The sequence below is a fragment of the Plecotus auritus genome (assembly GCF_963455305.1).
Source record: "Plecotus auritus genome assembly, chromosome: 8".
Classification (NCBI taxonomy): domain Eukaryota; kingdom Metazoa; phylum Chordata; class Mammalia; order Chiroptera; family Vespertilionidae; genus Plecotus; species Plecotus auritus.
In genome coordinates this window covers 86,621,479-86,643,409 of record NC_137782.1, presented here as the reverse complement: position 1 = coordinate 86,643,409, position 21,931 = coordinate 86,621,479, and the positions used below count along the sequence as shown (strand labels likewise).

Below are 21,931 nucleotides of genomic sequence, written 5' to 3'. Positions count from 1 at the left end.
ATATGGGAAATTTAACATAAATTCAATGCTATTTTATTTTTTAATTTTTTTTATTTTTTATGTCTTTTTTTAAAAACATATTTTATTGATTTTTTACAGAGAGGAAGGGAGAGGGATAGAGAGTTAGAAACATCAATGAGAGAGAAACATCGATCAGCTGCCTCCTGCACACCTCCCACTGGGGATGTGCCCGCAACCAAGGTACGTGCCCTTGACCGGAATCGAACCTGGGACCTTTCAGTCCGCAGGCTGACGCTCTATCCACTGAGCCAAACCGGTTTTGGCTTCAATGCTGTTTTTAATTTACACTCCATGTTCAGTTATCCCTAATTGTTTCAATATGTTCTTTTAAAAAAAAAACTTATTAAAAAATATATTTTTATTGATTTTAGAGAGGAAGGGAGAAAGAGATAGAAACATCAATGATGAGAAAGAATCATTGATGGGCTGCCTCCCACCCACATGCCCCCTACTGGGGATTGAGCCGCAACCCAGACATGTACCCTTGACCAGAATCGAACCCAGACCCTTTAGTCCACAGGCTGACGCTCTATCCCCTGAGCCAAATCGGCTAGGGCTCAATATGTTCTTTATTGTTCGTACACTCCAGATCCAATCAAGGATTCTGCTATGCATTTAGTTATCATATCTCTTTAATTTCCTTTCATCTAAGAGAGTGTATCAGTTTTTAAATTAATTTTTGTCAGTAAAAATCGATCATTTCAGGTGTATAAATCGGTGGTGTTAAACATTCACAGTGTTGCACAATCGTTACCACTGTGCAGTTCCAAAACTTCCATCATCCCAAATAAAAATTCTGTGCCTGTTAAACATAATTTTAGCAGAAATATTGATAAGAAATGTTGGTCTGTAGTTTTCCTCGAGTGTCTTTGTCTGGCTTTGGTATTAGAATAATGCTGGCCTCACAGAATGAGCCGGGAAGTATTTCCTCCTCTTCAGTATTTGGGAAGAGTTTGAGAAGGATTGCTGTTAATTCTTTCAGTGTTTGGTAAATCCATTAGAGAATCCATCTGCTTCCTGGGCTTTTCCTTGTTCCAAGGTGTTTGATGATGATTAAACCTCCTTAATAGTTAGTTATAGGTTTTTCAGATTTTCTATTTTTTTTTCATGAGTCAGTTTTGGTAGATCATGTATTTTCTAGGCATTTGGACATTCACATTTTAAAAGACTCAACACCAGGTGTGTTGCATAATGGCCCTGAATCTGGATGCCTGTTTTCCTCATGGCTCGATTCAGATGGAATATATTAGGTGAGATTACTGTTTGCTGATATTGCATCCTCCTCAGCTGGTCACGTGGGAGGCTCCTATTTCTTTCTGTATCTCATGCCTTCTTTAGAGGACCATGTTCTTTCTTTCTGATGTAAAGCCTATAGAAAAGTTCTTTTAGTGAGACTCTCCTGGGAATAAATTCCCTCAATTTTTGTTTGTCTGAAAGTGTCTCAAATATTTGTCTATTTTTGAAAGAGAGTATTCCTAGGAACACAAATCTAGGTTAACAGTTCAAGAGCTGTCTGCTATACATGTTCAGTATCTTCGAGATTCCTTTGTTGACATTGAATAGTTTGTGCTGTGTCTAATTGTTGTCCCTTTGTATGTCTATTAGTTTCCGATTGCTGCTGTAACACATCACCACAAAGTTAGTGGCTTAAAACAACACAATCTATGATTTTACAATTTCTGAATCTCCTTTCTTGCCCTTTTTCAGCTACTGCTCTCATTCTCTTATTCTGTGGTTTCTGACCCCTTTCATCTTTAAAGCCAACAATGACTGGTCAGGTCTTCCTTATATCACATCACTCTGATATTGACTCTTGTTAATCCTCATCTGAGGATATTTTTTCCACTGCTTTTTCAGAGAGTGGAAAGGAGGGAGGGAGGGGAAGAGAGAGAAACATGGATGTGAGAAAGACACATGGACTGGTTGCCTCCTGCACATACCCAACTGGGACTGGGGATCAAACCTTCAACCCAGGCACATGTCCCTGACTGGGAGTGGAACCGGTGACCCTCTGGTACGTGGGGTGATGCTCTAACCACTGTGCCACCGGCCAGGGCCTGGCACTGACTCTTATGCTTCCCTCTTCCACATTTAAGGACCCTATGATTACATTGGGCCCACCTGGATCATTCAGGATACTCTCCCTGTCTAAAGTCAGCTAATTAGCAACATTAGTTCCTCTTTGCCATGTAATACTACAGTCACAGGTTCTGGGGACTAGGACATGGGCATCTTTTAGAGTCCGTTATGCCTACTATGGTAGGTAATCTGAGTTAAGTCCTCTGGCTGCTTTTTTTAAAAATAAATTTTTAAATTGATTTTAGAGAGGAAGAGGGAGACAAAGATAGAAACATCAGCCCTGGCCGGTCTGGCTCAGTGGATAGAGCATCAGCCTGCAGACTGAAGGGTCCTGGGTTTGATTCCAGTCAAGGGCACATGCCCGGGTTGCGGGCTCAATCCCTAGTGGGGGGTGTGCAGGAGGCAGCCAATCAATGATTCTCTCTCATCATTGATGCTTCTATCTCTCCCTCTCCCTTCCTCTCTGAAATCAATAAAAATATATATATTTTTAAAAGATAGAAACATCCATGATGAGAGAGAATCATTGATCAGATGCCTCCTGCACACCCCACGCTGGGAATGGAACCCACATATGCCCTGACTGGGAATTGAACCATGACCTCCTGGTTCATAGGTCGATGCTCAACCACTGAGCCACACCAGCCAGGCTGGATGCTTTTACAGTCTTTTTATTTTGCAGTTTTTCTTTTATGTATTTAGGTGTATAATTTTAACTTCTTATTATATACACAAGAAAAATATACATATGTGTTCAATTAGAAGAATTGTCAACAAATTGAACACATCTATGTTATCAGCAACCAGAACAAGAAACAGAGCTCCCCAAATCCTGACTTCTAATAGCATGGATTACTTTTGCCAATTTTTGTACTTCATGTAAAGGACTCACACAGTGTGTACTCCTTTGTATCTGTCTTTCTTGGCTCAACGTATGTCTGTGAGATTCATCCAGGTTGTTGCTTATACCTATAGAGTTTGTGCATTTGCGTTGCTATGGCAGTCTGTTGTGTGAATTAACCACAATGTATTCATTCACTTGCTGATGAGTATTTGAGTAGTTCCTAGTGTTTAGCTATCACAAGTAATACTGCTGAAAAAGTTCTTGTAAATGTCTTTTTGAGCATTTATGTTGGGATGTACCTAAGAATGGAATTGTTGGGCCATTGGGCATAGATGTGGTTTCCATTTAACTTATCTTACTTAAAATATTATGCCTATTAAATGTATAGATTTGTGTCTTATAAAAAACTCTCAGCCCAGCCCAATGGTTGAGTGTCGACCTATGAACCAGTTGGTCACGATTCGATTCCCGGTCAGAGCACATGCCCGGGTGTAGGCTCAATCCCCGATAGGTGGTGTGCAGGAGGCAGCAGCTCAGTGATCTCTCTCATCATTGATATTTCTGTCTCTCCCTCTCTCTTCCTCTCTCTGAAATCAATAAAAAAAAAATTTAAAAAAAACTCTCAGCAATTATTCTTAAACTATTGCCTCTGTGTCTAATATGTCATTTAACCCATTCAGTGTTTAACATTGCCTTTTCTCATTTCAAAAAATTTTGTGGTTTTCTTTTATTTCCATAAACTCTGTTTGGTCCTGTCTGAACTCTTTTGATAATTTATTCATGTTCATTTTTAAATTTCTATCTTTTACTTATATAAACATTCTGTAGTATTTATCTTTAGTTTGTGTCTGATGATTCCAATATCCAAGATTTGCAGGGGTCTAATTCTGTTGTTTTTGCTTCTGCTGACTCTCGTAGGTGGCTTTTTTTCATGTATATTGTGGTGATTTTTGATTGGGAGCTCATGTTTATGTGATGCTAATCTCCGGAAATCCTGGGAGCTGTAGTAGAGGATGCTTTCTGCAGAAAGAATGTATATTGCTTTTGCCCACAATTGGGGGCCTACTAATCTGGAACCACGTTAAACTCCTTCTAGGGTACTGGCTTAATGCACTTGTCCACTGTGCAGTTTCTCCATGCTGCTGACATAGGCATTGGCCCCGGTAACACCATCTTTGTGTTACTTAATGCTCACAGCTTTGGTTTCAGCTTCCAGGTTTTTGTTTTATTTGGGGGCCCTTGGTGGTTTCCATTACCTTCAGTGAGAACAATCACACATTGTATGATCAGCTTCATACAGATTGTAGTTTGGTGAGTGTGTAGGGGATGGGATGGGGCAACCATCAGCTTATCTGATATCTAGGAAGCTGGAAGTAGATGCCCTGCTTCCCCCCCACCCACCTACTCCCCCTCCCCCCCCCCCACACACACACATATACCTGCCTTGAATCAATTTCTTTTTCCATACTGGAGCCAGAGTGACAGTTTCAAAACACAGATCTCATTTTTTTTACTCCTCTGCTTGAAAACCTTTGCTGCTTTTAAAATTCCAGCGATTTCTATTTCTTTATATTTTTCTTTAGTTCCTTGTGAAATAAAATGAAGCCATATTTATGCTTATGAAAGAGGTATTTGATATTATAATAACCATAATACATAAATATTAATGAGATCATGTGGCTTTGAGTATTTTTAGATTGAAAACATTACAAGCTAATGCCAGATAGAGACCTATTGGGGGTAATAAATGTCAGCCAGACCAACATGTGTTAAGAATGAAGTCTTTGGCCCGGCTGGTGTGGTTCAGTGGATTGAGCATTGTCCCATGCACCAAGAGGTCGCTGGTTCGATTCCTGGTCAGGGTGCATGCCCAGATTGTGGGCTCCATCCCCAGTAGTGGGATCAGTGTTTCTCTCTTCTTCTCTCTCCATCTCCCTTCCTCTGTCTCTAAAATGAATAAAAACATATTTAAAAAAAGACATATGTTAAGGTGAGGATTTTTTTAAATGTAGCTTTTAAAAAAAGAATAAATTTTCTGGGCAGCAAGTATGGGTTTTAGCCACCTCATTTGTGGTATTTATTGGTAAGTTGCTCATTTGTCATATAGTGATGGTGTTATATTTGAGACTCTAGAGCAGTGGTCGGCAAACTCATTAGTCAACAGAGCCAAATATCAACAGTACAACGATTGAAATTTCTTTTGAGAGCCAAATTTTTTAAACTTAAACTTCTTCTAACGCCACTTCTTCAAAATAGACTCGCCCAGGCCGTGGTATTTTGTGGAAGAGCCACACTCAAGGGGCCAAAGGGCCGCATGTGACTCGCGAGCCGCAGTTTGCCGACCACGGCTCTAGAGTCATCAGAAAGCAGAGGTGGCTTTAGACACAGTTGGTTCATGTAGTAGTTGTTTATACTTGCTTTTTTCTCCCTGGAAGAATCCACCTGATGTCAGGTTTCTCTCCATGAATGGATGTGGGCATCTTCCTAGGTTTCTCCTCCCAGTGCTGTGGCCTCAGAGAATAGGATAGTGGGGGAGGTACTGTACCTAAGGAGGAGAATGTGCCCATGTGTTTCCATCTTCTTATTCCTTGTGTTTCTTAGCTCCATGCTGGAGTTCACTGATGGAAGGATGTATATCCTCTGCAATAACCTGAGGACTCACAACCCAACATTGTGCATTGGTACCAACCGCAGACACTCACATTTCAGTTAGAGTTTATAAGATGCAGGAACAGGTCAGCTGTAAACACAGAGTAAATGGAACCAAGGTGCTGAATATATTAGTGAATTGTTGATTGTGTGACAATTTTGGAAGCTAAGAAAGCTTTCCTTTCTGTAGCTTCTCTCTAGGGAGATGCAAACTGTAGCATGTTGTAACTGGATAGAGAGAAAGGAAAAGGAAAAGTATGCCCTGTGCCATCATCTAGGGAAGAGGAAATGTAGATGGCAGGACTACCATGACTTCCGACTTCAAGACCCGACTAATGTGGGCTGCATTTGGTACCTAGTGCCTGAGTTTCCAGTCTTCTTTCTCTTTTCTATTTTTCATGCAGAATTAAGTTGGATAGGCTTTCTGAAGAAAACACAGTGTTGAAAAATGAGCTGGGGAGAATGCAGCAAGAGCTTGAATCTACAGAAAGGACAAATGATGCACAAAGGTAAGAGCCCTGTCTCATTGGTTCACTCAGAACTTACAGCCTATGGCACATGTTACTCTTTGTAGAATGAGCTTAGAAGGTATTGCTGTAGAAAGTGGGAGATGTTCACAGAGCAATCCCGCATTCCAGAAAACCCTAAGTGGGCGAGCCATGCTGACCTCTGACCAGCTTGGACATGCATGAGAGGCTCAGGCCTCCTTCCAAATGCTGGCAACCTTCCTGAGAGTCTGGTCTCAGAAGTTTGGGTAGAAAGTGCGAGCATGCAGCACAGTCATCACCACAGTGAGCAGCTCCAGCACAGGCCCGCTTACCTCAATGTTCCCATGCTTCTCACCCCTGCAGAAATACTCCACATTATGCTAAGGGTGGGGAGCAGCAAGTACTTTTGTAGGGGTAAGTGGTGCTCCAGAGGCCTTTCTGGGCAAGGAAAATCTGTTCACTCATGACCTGATAATGGTTTCAGCTATGCTTTTCTCCAAGATTCATTTCTGTCTGTTGATTTTAGTGAGTCATAGTCGGGGTAGGGAGGTGGGAATGGAGAAGAGGTGCAAAGCTTGAGCACTGAGGCAGGAGAGACAGTTGGGGGTGAGGTGGACACAGAAAACCTGCTGGTGGATTTCTGCTTTCATGCCCGTAGCCCTATCTTATCCAAGGACAGTGGGCTGACCTTTTTTTTAGCTCTGAAATTGAAAATGAGCTCAGCTCTAAAAGGCTGAGAATGTGTTACTGATTTGATTATTAAATTGCTATGATTAATTAAAATATGGAATCCAGAAGAGGTAGGCAAACAAACTGATTGCTATCACATTATAGCAATTCTGAAATCTAAAAGTTTTTCACCCCAGGAACCATTTTTCCCTACATTTGCTGCCAGCCCCCCTTTGACATCAGACCTTAGTGGATGTAAAGCTTTTGGGGTCTTCATGCTATTGGTAGTGAACATGCTGTGCCCTAGAGATATTCATGGGTGCAGTTGAGGGACGTTACAGAGCGTTTTGTTCTGTAACCAGCGTCCGCTGGTTCTGAGGATTGGGACCCACTTGGATCAGCAGCGGCAATAGTGTACAATAGTAACAGAGTGATGGCCAAGAGCAGGTGTGAGAGTGGTTTGTGGCCACAGCTCCAAGGTGCTGTGGTTACAGTGGGCGATGACGGAAAAAGAAACTGGATGGCCAAAGTGATATTGTCAATTTTGCTTTTCAACAGGAAGGAAATTGAGCTTTTAAAGAGAGATAAGGAAAAGACCTGCTCCGAAATGGAAGAGCTCAACAAACAGGTCAAGTATTGACACCTGGCATGCCACTAATGCTACCCTCCTTTTCTTCATTATTTTGAAACTAGTGGCCTGGTGCATGAAATTCGTGCATGGGGGGAGAGGGTTCCCTCAGCCCAGCCTGCACCCACTCCAATTGGGGACACCTTGGGGGATCAGGCCTAAACCGGCGGTCGGACGTCCCTCTCACAATCTCGGACCACTGGCTCCTAACCGCTCGCCTGCCTGCCTCATTGCCCTAACCTCTCTGCCTGCCTGCCCCATCACCCTTAACTGCCTCTGCCTGCCTGCCTGGTCACCCCTAACTGCCCTCCCCTGCTGGCCTGATCTCGCCCCCAACTGCTCTCTCCTGCCGACCTGATCTTGCCCCCAACTGCCCTCGCCTATCGGCCTGATGTTGCCCCCAACTGCCCTCCACTGCCGGCCTGATGTCACCCCCAACTGCCCTCCCCTGCCAACCTGATTGCCCCTAACAGCCTCTGCCTTGGCCCCCACCACCATGGCTTTGTCCAGAAGGAAGTCGGACATCCGGAAGAGGGCCGGTCGACCCGGTATAATTAGCATATTACCCTTTTAGTAGTATAGATAGATTATATAGGTTAGAATTGCTTAAATGGGAGTGGTGGCAAAGCCTTTTTCAGCAAGAGGAGATGCTCTTGGCAGACAAAAATACATAATCCCTATATCTGGACTGATAGCCAGCCATATGCACTATATTGCCAAACTGGTCATTAAAAAATTGAACTGCTTTCTTACACCTTACAGCAAATAGCTGTTGCCCTTAAAACCCCTCCTCAGCCCCCACCTTAGGTTCTGCCTTCGCAGTTCACCCAGATTAGGTTCTGATTGGTCAGTTTCTATGCCAGTCAGTGTCAAAAGCTCTGCCTCATAGGCAGCCATTGGCTCTTCGCACTTCATCCAGATTTGGTTCTGATTGGTCGGTTTCTATGCCAGTCAGCGTCAAAAGCTCTGCCTCATAGGCAGCCATTTGCTCTTCACATTTCACCCAGATTTTGTTCTGATTGGTCAGTTTCTATGCCAGTCAGCATCAAAAGCTCTGCCTCATAGGCAGCCATTGGCTCCTCACAGTTCACCCAGATTTGTTTCTGATTGGTTGGTTTCTATGCCAGTCAGCGTCAAAAGCTCCACCTCCTAGGCAGCCATTTGCTCCTCGCACTTCACCCAGATTTGGTTCTGATTGGTCGGTTTCTATGCCAGTCAGCATCTCGGGGCCTATCAGTAGGCCTGATCAGAGAGTCGGGGCTGATCAGCAGCCCCAGCGGAAGCCAGAGAGAAAGAGAGGTGCAGCTGCTGGCCAGGCCCCGAGAGAAAGAGAGAGAGAGGCAAGGACTGATCAACAGCTGCCACGGAGGCTCTGGATCAGACCCTGCTTCTCTGTCCAGGCCTCTCTTCATGCCTCATCCGCAGCCCCCTAGGCCAGTGGTCGGCAAACTGTGGCTCGTGAGCCGTGGTTTGCCGCTCTGTTGACTAATGAGTTTGCCGACCACTGACCTAGACTCTCGATTCCAATAATTACAGGCTGTTGTTGTTCCTTGTGATTAAGCCCCTATCCCAGTGGTCGGCAAACTCATTAGTCAACAGAGCGGTAAACTGCAGCTCGCGAGCCGCAGTTTGCCGACCTCTGCCCTGGGCAGTCAGTGCTGGGTCACGGCGCCCGGAGAGGTGGGCAGTCACTGCTGGGTCACCACAGCAACCCAGCACTGACTTCCAGTCGGTCGAGCCTTGGGTCATTTTGTATGTTACAACCCTGGCTTTTTATATATTAGGATAATTTCAAACTTACTAAAAGGAAATAGAGAACTTTTTTCTGAAAGACCTGAGTGAGTTGCTGACCCATCGCTCCCCTCATCCCTCAAAAGTCAGGAAATGAATGTGGTACAGACCCCACCTTAGTCTCCTGTTCACTTTTGCCAGCGGCCCCACTCATTCAGAATTCCGCTTGGCATTTAGTCACCTTCAATCAGTCCATCCTTGGTTTTAGGACCTTGGCACTTTTGATGATAACAAGCAGTTATTTTGTATGAAGTTCTTCAGTTTAGTTTGTCTGATGTTTCCTTGTGATTAGATTTAGATAATGTATCCTTGGCAAGAATATAAAGAAAATGCTACTGTATTCTTCTCATTTCATCCTATCAGAGGGACAATGATTTGTCCCATTGCTAATAATTCTTGGTTAGGTGGTGTTGGTCAGGCTACTCCACAGTAAAGTTACTTTTCCCTGTGTAATTAATGAGCATTTTATGGGTGGATACTTTGATATTAACTAAATACTCTGTTCTTCATCAAACTCTCACCCACTTACCTTAGCATCTTTTGTTTCTTGGTGGACTCAGTTATTACTCTGATGGTGGCCAATTGGTGACTAACTCCACCATTCCTTTTGTTTTATTAATTGGTATTCCAGTGTAAGGAAGAAATTTCTCCCCATTTGTTTATTTATTTACATCATTATATTGCTATCATAGGGTCCTGTTTTATTCAATGGGTTATAATATGTTACCGTCATTTACTGATGGCTTATAGACAGCTGTCATCTCCTATGTCCTCACATGGTCTTCCCTGGTTCGTGCCTGTCCTAATCTCTTCTTATTAGGACACTATCATACTGCATTAGAGCCTACTCGAATGACCTCATTTTACCTTAAACACTTCTTTTTTTCCCTAAACACCTCTTTAAAGACCCTATTTCTTTCTTTCTTTTTAAAAATATATATTTTTGATGTCAGAGAGGAAGGGAGAGGGAGAGAGAGATAGAAATCTGATCAATGATGAGAGAGAATCATTGACCGGCTGCCATGTGCATGCCCCACACTGGGGATGGAGCCCACAACCTGGGCATATGCCCTGACGGGGACTCAAACCGTGATCTGGTTCATAGGTCAATGCTCAATCACTGAGCCATGCTGGTCGGGCTAAAGACCCAATTTCTAAATATAGTACAGTTACATTCTGAGGTACTGAGAATTGTGCCTTCAACATATGAATTTTGGGAGGACACAAATGAGCCTATTACAAATATCGCAACCAATCTATTGACATTGATACAACCCATGGATCTCATTCCGATTTCACCAGTTTTACTTCTGTACTCGTGTGTGTGTATGTGTGTGTGTATTAAATTCTACACAATTTTATCCCCTGTATAGGTCCATATATCCACCACCAGTCAAGATACCAAATAGTTCCAATTCCACAGGGACCCTTCATGTTGTTTTTATAACCATACCCACCTTCTCCTTGCCTACCTACCTCAGCCCCTAACCCACTCTGAAGGCGGGACTTTCTAGTTGCTGTTTCAATTCAGTGCATTTGCACATCCATCTAATGAGCATTTGTTTAGCACCCACTATCTGCTGGGTGGTGGTTATTTAGAAAAAGCAAAACACACAATTTAATCAATTCCTATACCCTACTATAAGCTACATTTATGTGTTTAATGAAAAAGATCAGAGGGTATTTTGAGGAGATTTATATATCTCATTTATATGTTTTTCCTTCAAATTGCTTAAAATAATGTTAGCAATAACTGGAAGAAATGAGAAAAACATGAGAGGTCTTCAGAACAGTGGTTTGGATCTTCATGGCATATAACCACCTCTGGTTTTCCAGATGTGGCTCCTTTTTTCTAGGGTAGAGGAGAGTTTCCTGTGCTTGCACTGGCTAGAATCAGCCTTGAGCAAACTACGGCCCGCGGGCCGGATCCGGCTGTTCTATCCGGTTCTCTTGCTCTCCCCTCCGCTCCTTTACTTTGAATTTATATTAGTTCACACAAACACTCCATCCATGCTTTTGTTCCGGCCCTCCGGTCCAGTTTAAGAACCCATTGTGGCCCTCGAGTCAAAAAGTTTGCCCACCCCTGGCTAGATCATTCTATGCATTGCAGGGTGCTGAGTACCTCACCCACCAGCTGCCAGTAGTAATCCTCTTACCAAAGGTGGTAACGAAAACTGTCAAAAGACATTATAAATGTCCCCCGGGAATAGAGCGTCGGCCTGCGGACTGAAAGGTCCCAGGTTCGATTCCGGTCAAGGGCATGTACCTTGGTTGCGGGCACATCCCCAGTAGGAGGTGTGCAGGAGGCAGCTGATCGATGTTTCTCTCTCATCGATGTTTCTGACTCTCTATCCCTCTCCCTTCCTCTCTGTAAAAAAGCAATAAAATATTTAAAAAATAAAAAAATAAAAAATAAATAAATGTCCCCCGGGAAACAAAAGCATCCCTGGTGGAGAATCACTGAAATGATCTGAATTGAGCTGTTGGTTAAAAAAATAACTTTTTTATCCGTTTCATCCCTTTTGTTCTAGAGTCAGAAATGCAAGGATGAATTGCTTCAGCTCAACCACAGGGTCCTTCAGCTAGGAGAGGAGGCCTCTAGCCAGCAGACCCACATTGAGAACAATGGCATCACCATTCAGCTGTTAACACAGAGATTGGAGGAGGCTGGACGTCGGGAGGAGTTGCAGGTGAGTAGTGGCTGGGTCCGTGGGGTAGAGAGGAGCGGGCACATTAGAGAGGCAGCCTAACACATATCAGGAGCAGCCCTAATGTGCCAAGAGGTAGGCACTGCCCCGCAGGTGAAAGGAAGGCACTTAACTGGCAAGCCCTGGAAAATATGTGGACTTCAGCAGCTTCTGCAAGTCCCAGGTAGCAGAAAGGAATTACATTCTGATGGTAAAGAGTAAAACTGCCAGCCTCTCGGGAGGACAGTTGGGCAAAATATGTATCAAGAGCCTCAAGAATGTCAATATCCTCTGACTTCGTGATTCTTCTTATGGGCATTTTACTGGAGTATTGTGGAAAGACTTAGTTGGAAGTATTTTCATTGCTGTGGTATTTGTAATAGCAAAACAGAATTGGAATTGGCTTGAATCATCCATCAGCAATTTACTGAATGAGTCAGTAAATTATGGTATAGTTGTTAAAATCCATGTTTTCAAATAATAGTTATGTCATGGGGAAATGAAAGATATAGTAAGAAAAGCACAGCATCTGACACTGTGCCAGTCTTATGGTAGAGATGCTGTGTGTAGAGGATGACAGCACAATGTCAGGTGTGGTTCTGGGCTGCTGGGAGCATGGGTGGTTTAAATTTTGCAATTTTTGTCCTTCTGTAATTTTCTGACATTTCTACATTAAACATGTATCAAATTGCTATTTCTTACACTCAGGAGGTTGATTATTTTTAAAACAGGGTGACCAAATTAAAAAACTCGAACTTGAACTTGAACTCATAAATCAGGAATGCCAGAGCCTGAGACTGTCATGGTCACAACTGAGAGAGACCCTTGAAGAAAGTCGAAACCAGGTGGGTGTACATGCTGGCCTGAGACGCTTGGTCCCGTCTGGGAAGGTGCATGTGATGACCTGAGACGCTGGGTCCCTTCTGGGAAGGTGTATGTGATGGCCTGAGATGCTGGGTCCTGTCTGGGAAGGTGTATGTGATGGCCTGAGACGCTGGGTCCCTTCTGGGAAGGTGTATGTAATGGACTGAAATGCTGGGTCCCTTCTGGGAAGGTGCATGTGATGGCCTGAGACGCTGGGTCCCGTCTGGGAAGGTGTATGTGATGGCCTGAGACGCTGGGTCCTGTCTGGGAAGGTGTATGTGATGGCCTGAGACGCTGGGTCCTGTCTATGAAGGTGTATGTGATGGCCTGAGATGCTGGGTCCCTTCTGGGAAGGTGCATGTGATGGCCTGAGATACTGGGTCCCGTCTGTGAAGGTGCATGTGATGGCCTAAGACGCTGGGTCCCTTCTGGGAAGGTGCATGTGATGACCTGAGACGCTTGGTCCCGTCTGGGAAGGTCCATGTGATGACCTGAGACGCTGGGTCCCTTCTGGGAAGGTGTATGTGATGGCCTGAGATGCTGGGTCCTGTCTGGGAAGGTGTATGTGATGGCCTGAGACGCTGGGTCCCTTCTGGGAAGGTGTATGTGATGGACTGAAATGCTGGGTCCCTTCTGGGAAGGTGCATGTGATGGCCTGAGACGCTGGGTCCCGTCTGGGAAGGTGTATGTGATGGCCTGAGACGCTGGGTCCTGTCTGGGAAGGTGTATGTGATGGCCTGAGACTCTGGGTCCTGTCTATGAAGGTGTATGTGATGGCCTGAGATGCTGGGTCCCGTCTGTGAAGGTGCATGTGATGGCCTAAGACGCTGGGTCCCTTCTGGGAAGGTGCATGTGATGGTCTGAGACGCTGGGTCCCGTCTGGGAAGGTGTATGTGATGGCCTGAGATGCCGGGTCCCATCTGGGAAGGTGTATGTGATGGCCTGAAATGCCGGGTCCCGTCTGGGAAGGTGTATGTGATGGCCTGAGATGCTGGGTTCCGTCTGGGAAGGTGCATGAGATGGCCTGAGACGCTGGGTCTGTCTGGGAAGGTGTATGTGATGGCCTGAGATGCTGGGTCCCGTCTGGGAAGGAGAGTCAATGCAGGTCAATGCTGACAGAGCATTGCTAGGATAATCCATTCCAGAGGAGTTTTTGGGCCGGCCTGAGATTGCACAGCTAGTGGGGCACTTACCAGGCCCAGGACTGAAGTCAAGCCTCATCCAGAGTTGGGTTGACCTTTAGCAGGCCATATGAAGAGCTGTATCTCAGTAAGCATGTCTTTGGGTGTGCCCTTTATAGAACCAGGGAGCCAGAGGTGAGCTTCAGGGTAGCTTCTGAGGGGAGGTGGTGTCAGATCCAAGCAGCCAGCCAGACCGTGGGGCAGAGTAGACCCCATGGGTAAGGATCTCCATGCCCTCGTCTCACACATTATTTACATGCACGTCCCTGTCTGCTGGCTTCCACACTCTCTCCTGCTCCAGCATTTATCCAGCACTTGCTAGGCTCATGAGGTGCCGAGACAGGGAGGCAGGGAGCTCGCAGCTGTGAATAGGAACCTCAGAGTGCCCTGACAGTGTGAGGTGCAGGGACACAGAGTGGGTAGCCAGTTCTTCCTGGGAGAGCCAGGCTCAAGAGGGAGGAGAGAATGGCAGGAGTGTGACAGTAGGAGGTATCTTGAGTACTGAGAGCCCAGTGCAGACTCATGTGGGGTGGACTTGGAGGGCCAGGGGGCTGTAGGGAGGAAAGAGGGGCCGTGGGAGAGACCACCCTAAGCATGGTATGGAAGGGGTCTTAACCTATGTGGCCTCAGTCCCAGCACCAGCCTCACTTGAGTATGGCACCTGAGTGCCTGCCTCTTTGCAGGTTCCCCCACTGGCTTTTGGCCCCACAGCTGGACTTGGCCGGTCGTGGTTGCCTGGTGTGAGAGGGCAAGATGCCCAAAGCTGCAGAGGGGTCAGCCTGGGTGTGGGGCCCTCCAAGGCTGTTGGGAGATCCTTTAGGCTGTCAGCTTTCCCACTATAAACAAGAACTTTCCCAGAGATACCTCTGTATTTGGGGGTTCCCTTCTCTGTTTTTAAGTCTGAAAGGGCCCTTGAGAAATAGCCTTGGCCAGTTTGAACCCTTTGAGACTGAGTCAGCCAGCGTCACAGGCAGAAGTTGCCTTACTTAATCTGCTGCAGCACGAGCTGGTTTCCACTTCTTTGTGACTTAGAAGATTCCCCCCGAGACCACACTGATGAAAGCCCAGAGGAGGGAAGTAGAGGCATCTACAGAGCAGTTAAGACACCTCTGGGTGTGCTGGGATGAGGATGGGTGTGCTGGGATGAGGATGGGTGTGGAGATACGTGAGATGGACTCATTGTTATCACTGGTGCATCCATAGATGGTTATGAGGAGGAACGTCTAGGACAGTGGTTGGCAAACGGCGGCTCACGAGCCGCCGTTTGCCACTCTGTTGACTAATGAGTTTGTCGACCACTGGTCTAGGCGGTCACAGAGCCAAGCAGGTGGGACAGGCACTAGCAGGGGGGCAGCTTGGATGAGGCCAAGGGAGGTCCCAGTGCTATTTTTTAAAAAAACATGCTGACCAAATCCAACATTCTGGTGGTCCAGCCTGGATTCAAGGGGAGGGCGCAGAGCCCACCTTTCAGTGGGTGACGGCACAATCCCTACCTGTGAATGAGGGAGAGGCTCAGAGCCCAATTCTCAACGGGGCAGAAAGAGCAGCTCCATCTGCATCTCACTTCCATGAAGAGGGAGATGAAAAGGACTGGAAAGAATTCAGCTTGTGGAGGCTTATGGGCGAATTGCCCGTGTAGATAGTTGCAGGGACTCCCCTGCTCTCCCCGCAGTAAAGGTCCATGTCAGACACCACATTCAGAGAACAGGGTGGCTGTAGAAGGCGGCAGTGAGGAGCATAAGGCAGTGTGTTCAAAGGAAGCGTGCACAGTGCATCTCCCTGGGCTGACCTCCCGTCCTAGAGAACTGCTGTGTGTCACTGATGATGTGGTCCCTCAGGTGGTCCTCCAGGGATGTGAGGTGACGCAGTGACTGTTGAGAGGAACCTGGGCTGGAGGTTTGCAGCCGCTTACTCTTGGGTGGCACCCGCCCTTTCTCTCTGGCCATGTGTCCACTTTGAGACCTGCCCTAAGTGTGACATTTTTGAAATTTTTGTAAGAGTGTCTTTGAGCCAAACTGATGACGTATATCAGGGGAGCAAAGATACCCTCCTGAGTGTGACATTTGATAGAGCCTCAGAGGTGCATGAGGGCTGATGTGGCCAGTTCCTTTAGGGGCCAAGGGAACGGTGCGTATTCTAGATGAAGCCTCAGAGCCAGAGTGAATTAAATGGCGTTTGGATCTGACCTCCTGATTGCTTAGTAAAAACACTGGCCACATGATATGCAGTTCAATCATGAGAACTCAGCATAACTCCATGAGTTCTGGCAGTCCTCTGTGGCTGGGGAGCTTCATCCCACAGCTGCTCCCAAGTTTCCTTCTGCTCTCATTGTGTGCTAGTTACCCTGTGACCCTGGCCCCAGCGGGTCTCAGAAGGGTAAATTCTCCACTTCGATTATTACCATATCTGGCTTGCATGGGTTATATAGTGTTTAAATAATCAGGCTCCAATGAGGCATGCTGGAAGGTAAAACTGGACAGAATATCCCGTGATCTCCCATGGATCCAACGTGAAGTCTTAGCGTCATTCTGAGGATCACAGGCACAACTTTTCCTCTCACTGCAGCTCTAGCTGCCTGGGAGTTTGCTGTCAGAATTCCAATGAATAGGCCCTTTACAAATTCTGCATTTTGCTGCGGATGCAGGGACCACAAAGGAGAGAAGACGCCTTACTTGTGCTTCCAGTTGTAGGGTGTCCTTAAACAGTCCTCGTGTCTGACAGTGACCCTGTAACTCTCAGCAGTCACACCAAAGCTGTTGTGGCCTTTTCTCTGGTACAGCTGCACGGAGCCAACCTGAGCCCTGACCAGCCCTCACAGGACGTCCACCAGCTGCAGGAGCAGATGGAGCAGAACGTGCCTGTGGGCTGCGTGGCAGAGCTGCAGCAACTGCTGGAATGGGAGCAGCGGGCAGCTCAGCAGCTCTGCCAGCAGTGCAGCCTCCAGCAAGAGGAAGGGAGGCGACAGCGGGTGAGTGGCAACAAGAGCCCTGAGGTTCCAGCTGATGGTGATGGGGGCAGGGGGGTACGGGGGAAGTGGGGGGAAGAGAAGTTGGATCGTTGGTCCAACTTAGCCTAAAACTGTCCTAGTGCCAAGGGGGAGATGGCCCAACAGGCCATCCTAACTCCATGAGAACTGGTTGTACAGAAGCTGTGGCCCTGATTTCCACTATGAATAATAAGGACTCTTAACAGATGCTGAGGAAGGACCAGGGAGGTGAGAGGTGCAGGGAGCCTCTTTGGGAAGGTGTCTCACGCCCTCTGGGAGGCACTGAGTGAGCTGATCCTGAAGGTCTCTTCAGCCTGGGGGCCCCAGTTCCTCTCAGCTGCAGTCTGTCCTTGGGGGCTGCAGAGTCTGCGGTAGGCCCCAGGCTAAACGTTAGGGGCCACACACTAAATGCTTACAGGGCTGAAAGGTGAGGCAATGGGTGCTGCTCCTCGGCTGTGTAGCCCCTGCATTTCAATGCTCCTGATTTCAAAGAAACTAGAATTTTATATAAATACTCCCAGTTTCCAAATGATGCACCTAATTAAAAAAACAATCTTAAACTGTTATGCAGACTGAAAAGAAAACCCACCAAGGGTACATAAGGAATACAGAAGTGACTTACTGGGCACGCACTGATCTAGGCACTGGAGATGCAGAAATGACACACAAGGCAAAAGTCTGGAGCCAAATTATACTGGTGGTAGGGAGACCAAAATAAAAAATGAACCGTGGCTAGCACACCAGGTGGTGGTGAGTGCTGTGGAGTGGGAGGTCTTGCCTTTTTAAATAGGAGAGCTAGAGAAGGTGGTTCTTGAGCCAACGCCTGAGGTTGTTGAGGCAGCAAGCCATCCAGTTACCTGGGGAACGAGGACTCTAGGCAGCAGGGGCAACACGTGCAATGGCCCTGAGATGGGTATGTATTTGGCATATTTAAGAACAGCAAGGTCACCCTGGCTGGTTGCTCAGTGGTTAGAACATCGGCCCTCAGACCGAAGGGTTGCAGGTTTGATTCCCAGACACAGTGTGGGTTTGTGTGGGAGGCAACCAATTCATGTGTCTCACATCAGTGTTTCTCTTTCTCTCCCCATCCTCCCTCCCTTCCACTCTCTCTCTAAAAAATCAATGGAAAAAAACTCAAGTGAGAATTTTTAAAAAAAAAGAATAGCAAGGATTGGAGGGAGGGCGGGAGGAGGATGGCCGTGGGACAAGAGGTCAGCAAGGTAACAGGATCGACTTGAGGAGCCGGCTGTGTGCCAGGCATCTAGAGATGTAGAAAGAGGGCCACTGCCTTAAAGGGCAGCAGGACATGGTGGCTCAGAGCGTTGCCTGCAGAGATTGGGATCGCGGCTCCCCCACCTCCCAGCTGAGTAACCTTGGGCCAGTTAACCTTTCTGGGCTCCAGTTTCCTCATCTGTAAAATTCCGATACCAGCTCAAAGCATTATTGTGAAGCATCAATGAGTTCGCACTTCTAAAGTGCTTGAATTGTCTGGGGGACGTGTGCACCCTGTGTAAGTGTTTAATTTAAAAGCCTGAAAAAGTAACTTGATCCTGAGTAACACAGTTCATGAGGAAAAGTTCAAGGCAGGTGGGATGGGGAGATCAGGAACCAGAGGGCAAAAATCAGAGCAAGACTTGAAAGGTGGGTAAAATGTAATGTTTGTAAAGCATAAATTCGACAACGAATAACCTTTCAGCATTATGCAGTAGTGTTCAGCTAGAGATAATGATAAACTATGATAGATTAGTGACAAAACAAAGAAATTTGATCAGAAATTCTTTAGGGATACTTAGTCTGCTAATTTTTTTTTTTTAAACATACTTTTATTGATTTCAGAGAGGAAGGGAGAGGGAGAGAATCATTGATTGGCTGCCTCATGCACCCTACTGGGCATGTGCCCTTGACCGGAATGGAACCCGGGACCCTTCAGGCTGACACTCTGTCCAATGAGTGAAACCAGATAGGGCGGTCTGCTAATTCTTGAACTACAAAAATAATAGTTTTGTGGTTTGTGACAGAACATTTTTTTAACTTACTCTATACGGAGGAAAGGTTATCAATAGTTACTCTCATATTTGCACATTTTAGCTAATTTCCACTCTAAAATAAGCCTGAGATTATTTTTATTTATTTATTTATTTTTAAAATATATTTTATTGATTTTTTACAGAGAGGAAGGGAGAGGGATAGAGAGCTAAAAACATCGATGAGAGAGAAACATCAATCAGCTGCCCCCTGCACGCCACCCACTGGGGATGTGCCCACAACCAAGGTACATGCCCTTGATCGGAATCGAACCTGGGACCCTTCAGTCCGCAGGCCGACGCTCTATCCACTGAGCCAAACCGGTTAGGCGAGAAGATTTTAAAATGTAAAATATTGGTGTGTAACCTTCTTTTGTGGCAGGAAGAACATAAAAAGCAGCTTAAACATACAGAAGAGCAGGTGGAAGAGGTGGAAATGATTTTGAAGAACATGGAAATGCTCCTGCAAGAAAAAGTGGGTGAGCTGGGAGAGCAGGTACGTGAGGGGCTTCTGTTAGTACACATCAATATCCTCTTTCAGAACTCTTTTTTTCTTTTTATGGGTGTTCATTTGGAACCAATGAATTTGGGGCTCTGCCTAAACTTCATTTTTAGAATCTGATTATACAAATACTAGATGCCCGATGCATGAAGATTTATGCAAGAATGGGCCTTCCCCTGGCTGCTGGCACCGCCTTCGCTCTGGCCGGAGCCGCCTTTTTGCTCCAGCCTGAAGTCACCTTTCTGCCTTCCCACACTGCCCAGAGGCCCCGAGCAGCTGGGACAGTGCGGAATGCCTGCCTGCGTCATCACCGTGGTGACAATGCAAGCATCCCGCCCTGCCCCTGGCCGCTCGGCACCTGCATATGCAAATTAACCTGCCATCTTTGTGTTAATTTGCATACTCACTCCTGATTGGCTGGTAGGCGTTGTGAAAGTACAGTCAATTTGCATCTTACTCCTTTATTCATGTAGATTTTTCAGATTAACAATTAAAAGCAATCAGTAGAAAGTTGATCTTACTAAATATATACAATACCCTACATTATATTTGTACATACATTGTGCTTATTTTCTTTTGAAAATTGTTTTAAGATATTGAGGTGTTCGCATAACCTCAGAAAAGATGTCTGTTTTCATTTGTTCATTCAGTCATTCCAAGCACCTGTTAAGTATCAAGGCATTGTCCTAGGTAGACATTGAGATAAGCCCTCAAGGACCTTACATTCTAAAGCAGCCATGGGCAAACTACGGCCTGCGGGCTGGATCCGGCTGTTCTATCTGGTTCTCTTGCTCTCTCCTCCGCTCCTTTACTTTGAATTTATATTAGTTCACACAAACACTCCATCCATGCTTTTGTTCCGGCCCTCCGGTCCAGTTTAAGAACCCATTGTGGCCCTCGAGTCAAAGAGTTTGCCCACCCCTGTTCTAAAGGCAGAGGCAGGTAACGTAAATGACCTCAGGTTGTAAGAAAAGGAAACAGTGATGGTTGGGATTTGGTGAGGATAGTCAGGACATGGCATGGGGGCAGGCACCTAATGGCCCAGCCATGGGAAGGTCTAGCTGTGTCCCCCAACAGAGGCCAGGTTGGCATTTTAGAAGGGAGAATGCATATTGGGTGGGACTGTCTTGTGCATTATAGCGCTAAATGCCAATAGCACCTCCAATTCCTGGGACAGTCTCCACATATGGTAGGGGACATGCTAGAACCCCAACAAGGTGCATTCCACAGAGGGAGCAGTGCAGGTAAATGTCCTTAGATGGGACCAAGCATGGCAAGGGAAGAGTCATTGTAGCACATGTGAACTGATGGGCAGGAACAGGTAGGCAGGGTCCCATCAAAGTCAGTAGTTCAAATTTTATTTTAATTACTACAGGCTCAGTGCATAAATTCGTGGGGGGGGGGTACTGCAGGAGGTTGGCCTGGCCCCCGGATCCAAGGAGGGAGCTGGCCCTTCGCGCCCCCCCCCCCCCGCCCCGGGAAAGGGGCCACATCTGCCGCCACTGACCCCGGTTCCCTGACCCAGCCTGGGGCCCAAAGGCCCCAGCGGGGTCAGGAGAGGAGGCGATGGTCACTGGGCCGGGTGCGGAAGGAACAGACGTGACGCTGCCCCACCACTGCATGGTTCCCTGCCTCCCCCTCCTCCTTCCCTCGCCACCACCACACTGCCACTGTGGTGGGCGGGCAGCCCCTGGGGAAGGGAGAGGATGGGAGCAAGACAAACCCCTGTGTTGAGGGCTGACTTTCAATAGATCACAGAGAGGGAGCTGCTCTGCTATGTACAAAACCCCGGCCCAGAAGCAGGTCGTAAACAAATAGTTTAGCACCAGGGGCTGATGGGGGCCAGCTGGCCGGGGGGGAGAGACTGTGGGCAGTTGGCCGGCCACAGGAGGTTGGCTGTGGGAGTGCACTGACCACCAGGGGGCAGCTCCTGCATTGAGCATCTGCCCCCCGGTGGTCAGTGCACATCATAGCGACTGGTCGTCCAGTCGTTATGGTTGTTCAGTCGTAACAGTTGCTTAGGCTTTTATATATAGAGACTAGAGGCCCGGCCCATGAAATTCGTGTGCAGGTACAGTCCCCAGGCCTTGCCTGTGATCAGGGCCATCTTCCCCAGCTGCCAGCAGCCAGTCCCGCCCCCCGCCACCACCCACCCTGGTTCCCCATTTGCCATCAGGCTATCAGAGCCTGATGGCCAGGGGAAGGGACTGAGAGGTCAGCCGTTCCTGCCCGCTTGCCAGCCCTACCCCCACTGTGGGTCGCCCTCTGTGTGTGGGGCGACTGGCAGGGCGGGGACCTTGGCCTGGCACTGCCCACCACCCACCCCCGGGTCCCTGTTTGCCATTGGGCTATTGGAGCCTGCCAGCAAGGGGAAAGGGACCAAGAGGTGGTCGGTGCACCTCATAGTGACTGGTCAAGTGGTTGTTCTGGTCATTCTGCTATTATGTTCACTGGGCTTTTTATTATATAGGATAGATAATTAGAAGCTATTGGAAGAGTTTAAGTAAGAGAATGATCT

At 46.9% G+C, this 21,931-nt stretch overlaps 1 protein-coding gene across 4 annotated transcripts in view; it reads left to right on the top strand.

Annotated features, from left to right (window-relative positions):
- Positions 1-21,931, top strand: part of NINL (ninein like) — a 148,400-nt gene that overhangs the window by 122,933 nt on the left and 3,536 nt on the right. For 2 of the 4 annotated variants that reach the window (XM_080685885.1, XM_080685887.1), the window contains 7 exons: positions 5,998-6,102; positions 7,309-7,378; positions 7,852-7,926; positions 11,701-11,859; positions 12,588-12,701; positions 16,681-16,869; positions 19,294-19,407. In XM_080685885.1, the coding sequence (XP_080542011.1) occupies positions 5,998-6,102; positions 7,309-7,378; positions 7,852-7,926; positions 11,701-11,859; positions 12,588-12,701; positions 16,681-16,869; positions 19,294-19,407 (826 nt within the window). The remainder of the gene's footprint in view (positions 1-5,997; positions 6,103-7,308; positions 7,379-7,851; positions 7,927-11,700; positions 11,860-12,587; positions 12,702-16,680; positions 16,870-19,293; positions 19,408-21,931) is intronic. The other 2 variants (XM_080685886.1, XM_080685888.1) reach the window with 1 other exon arrangement.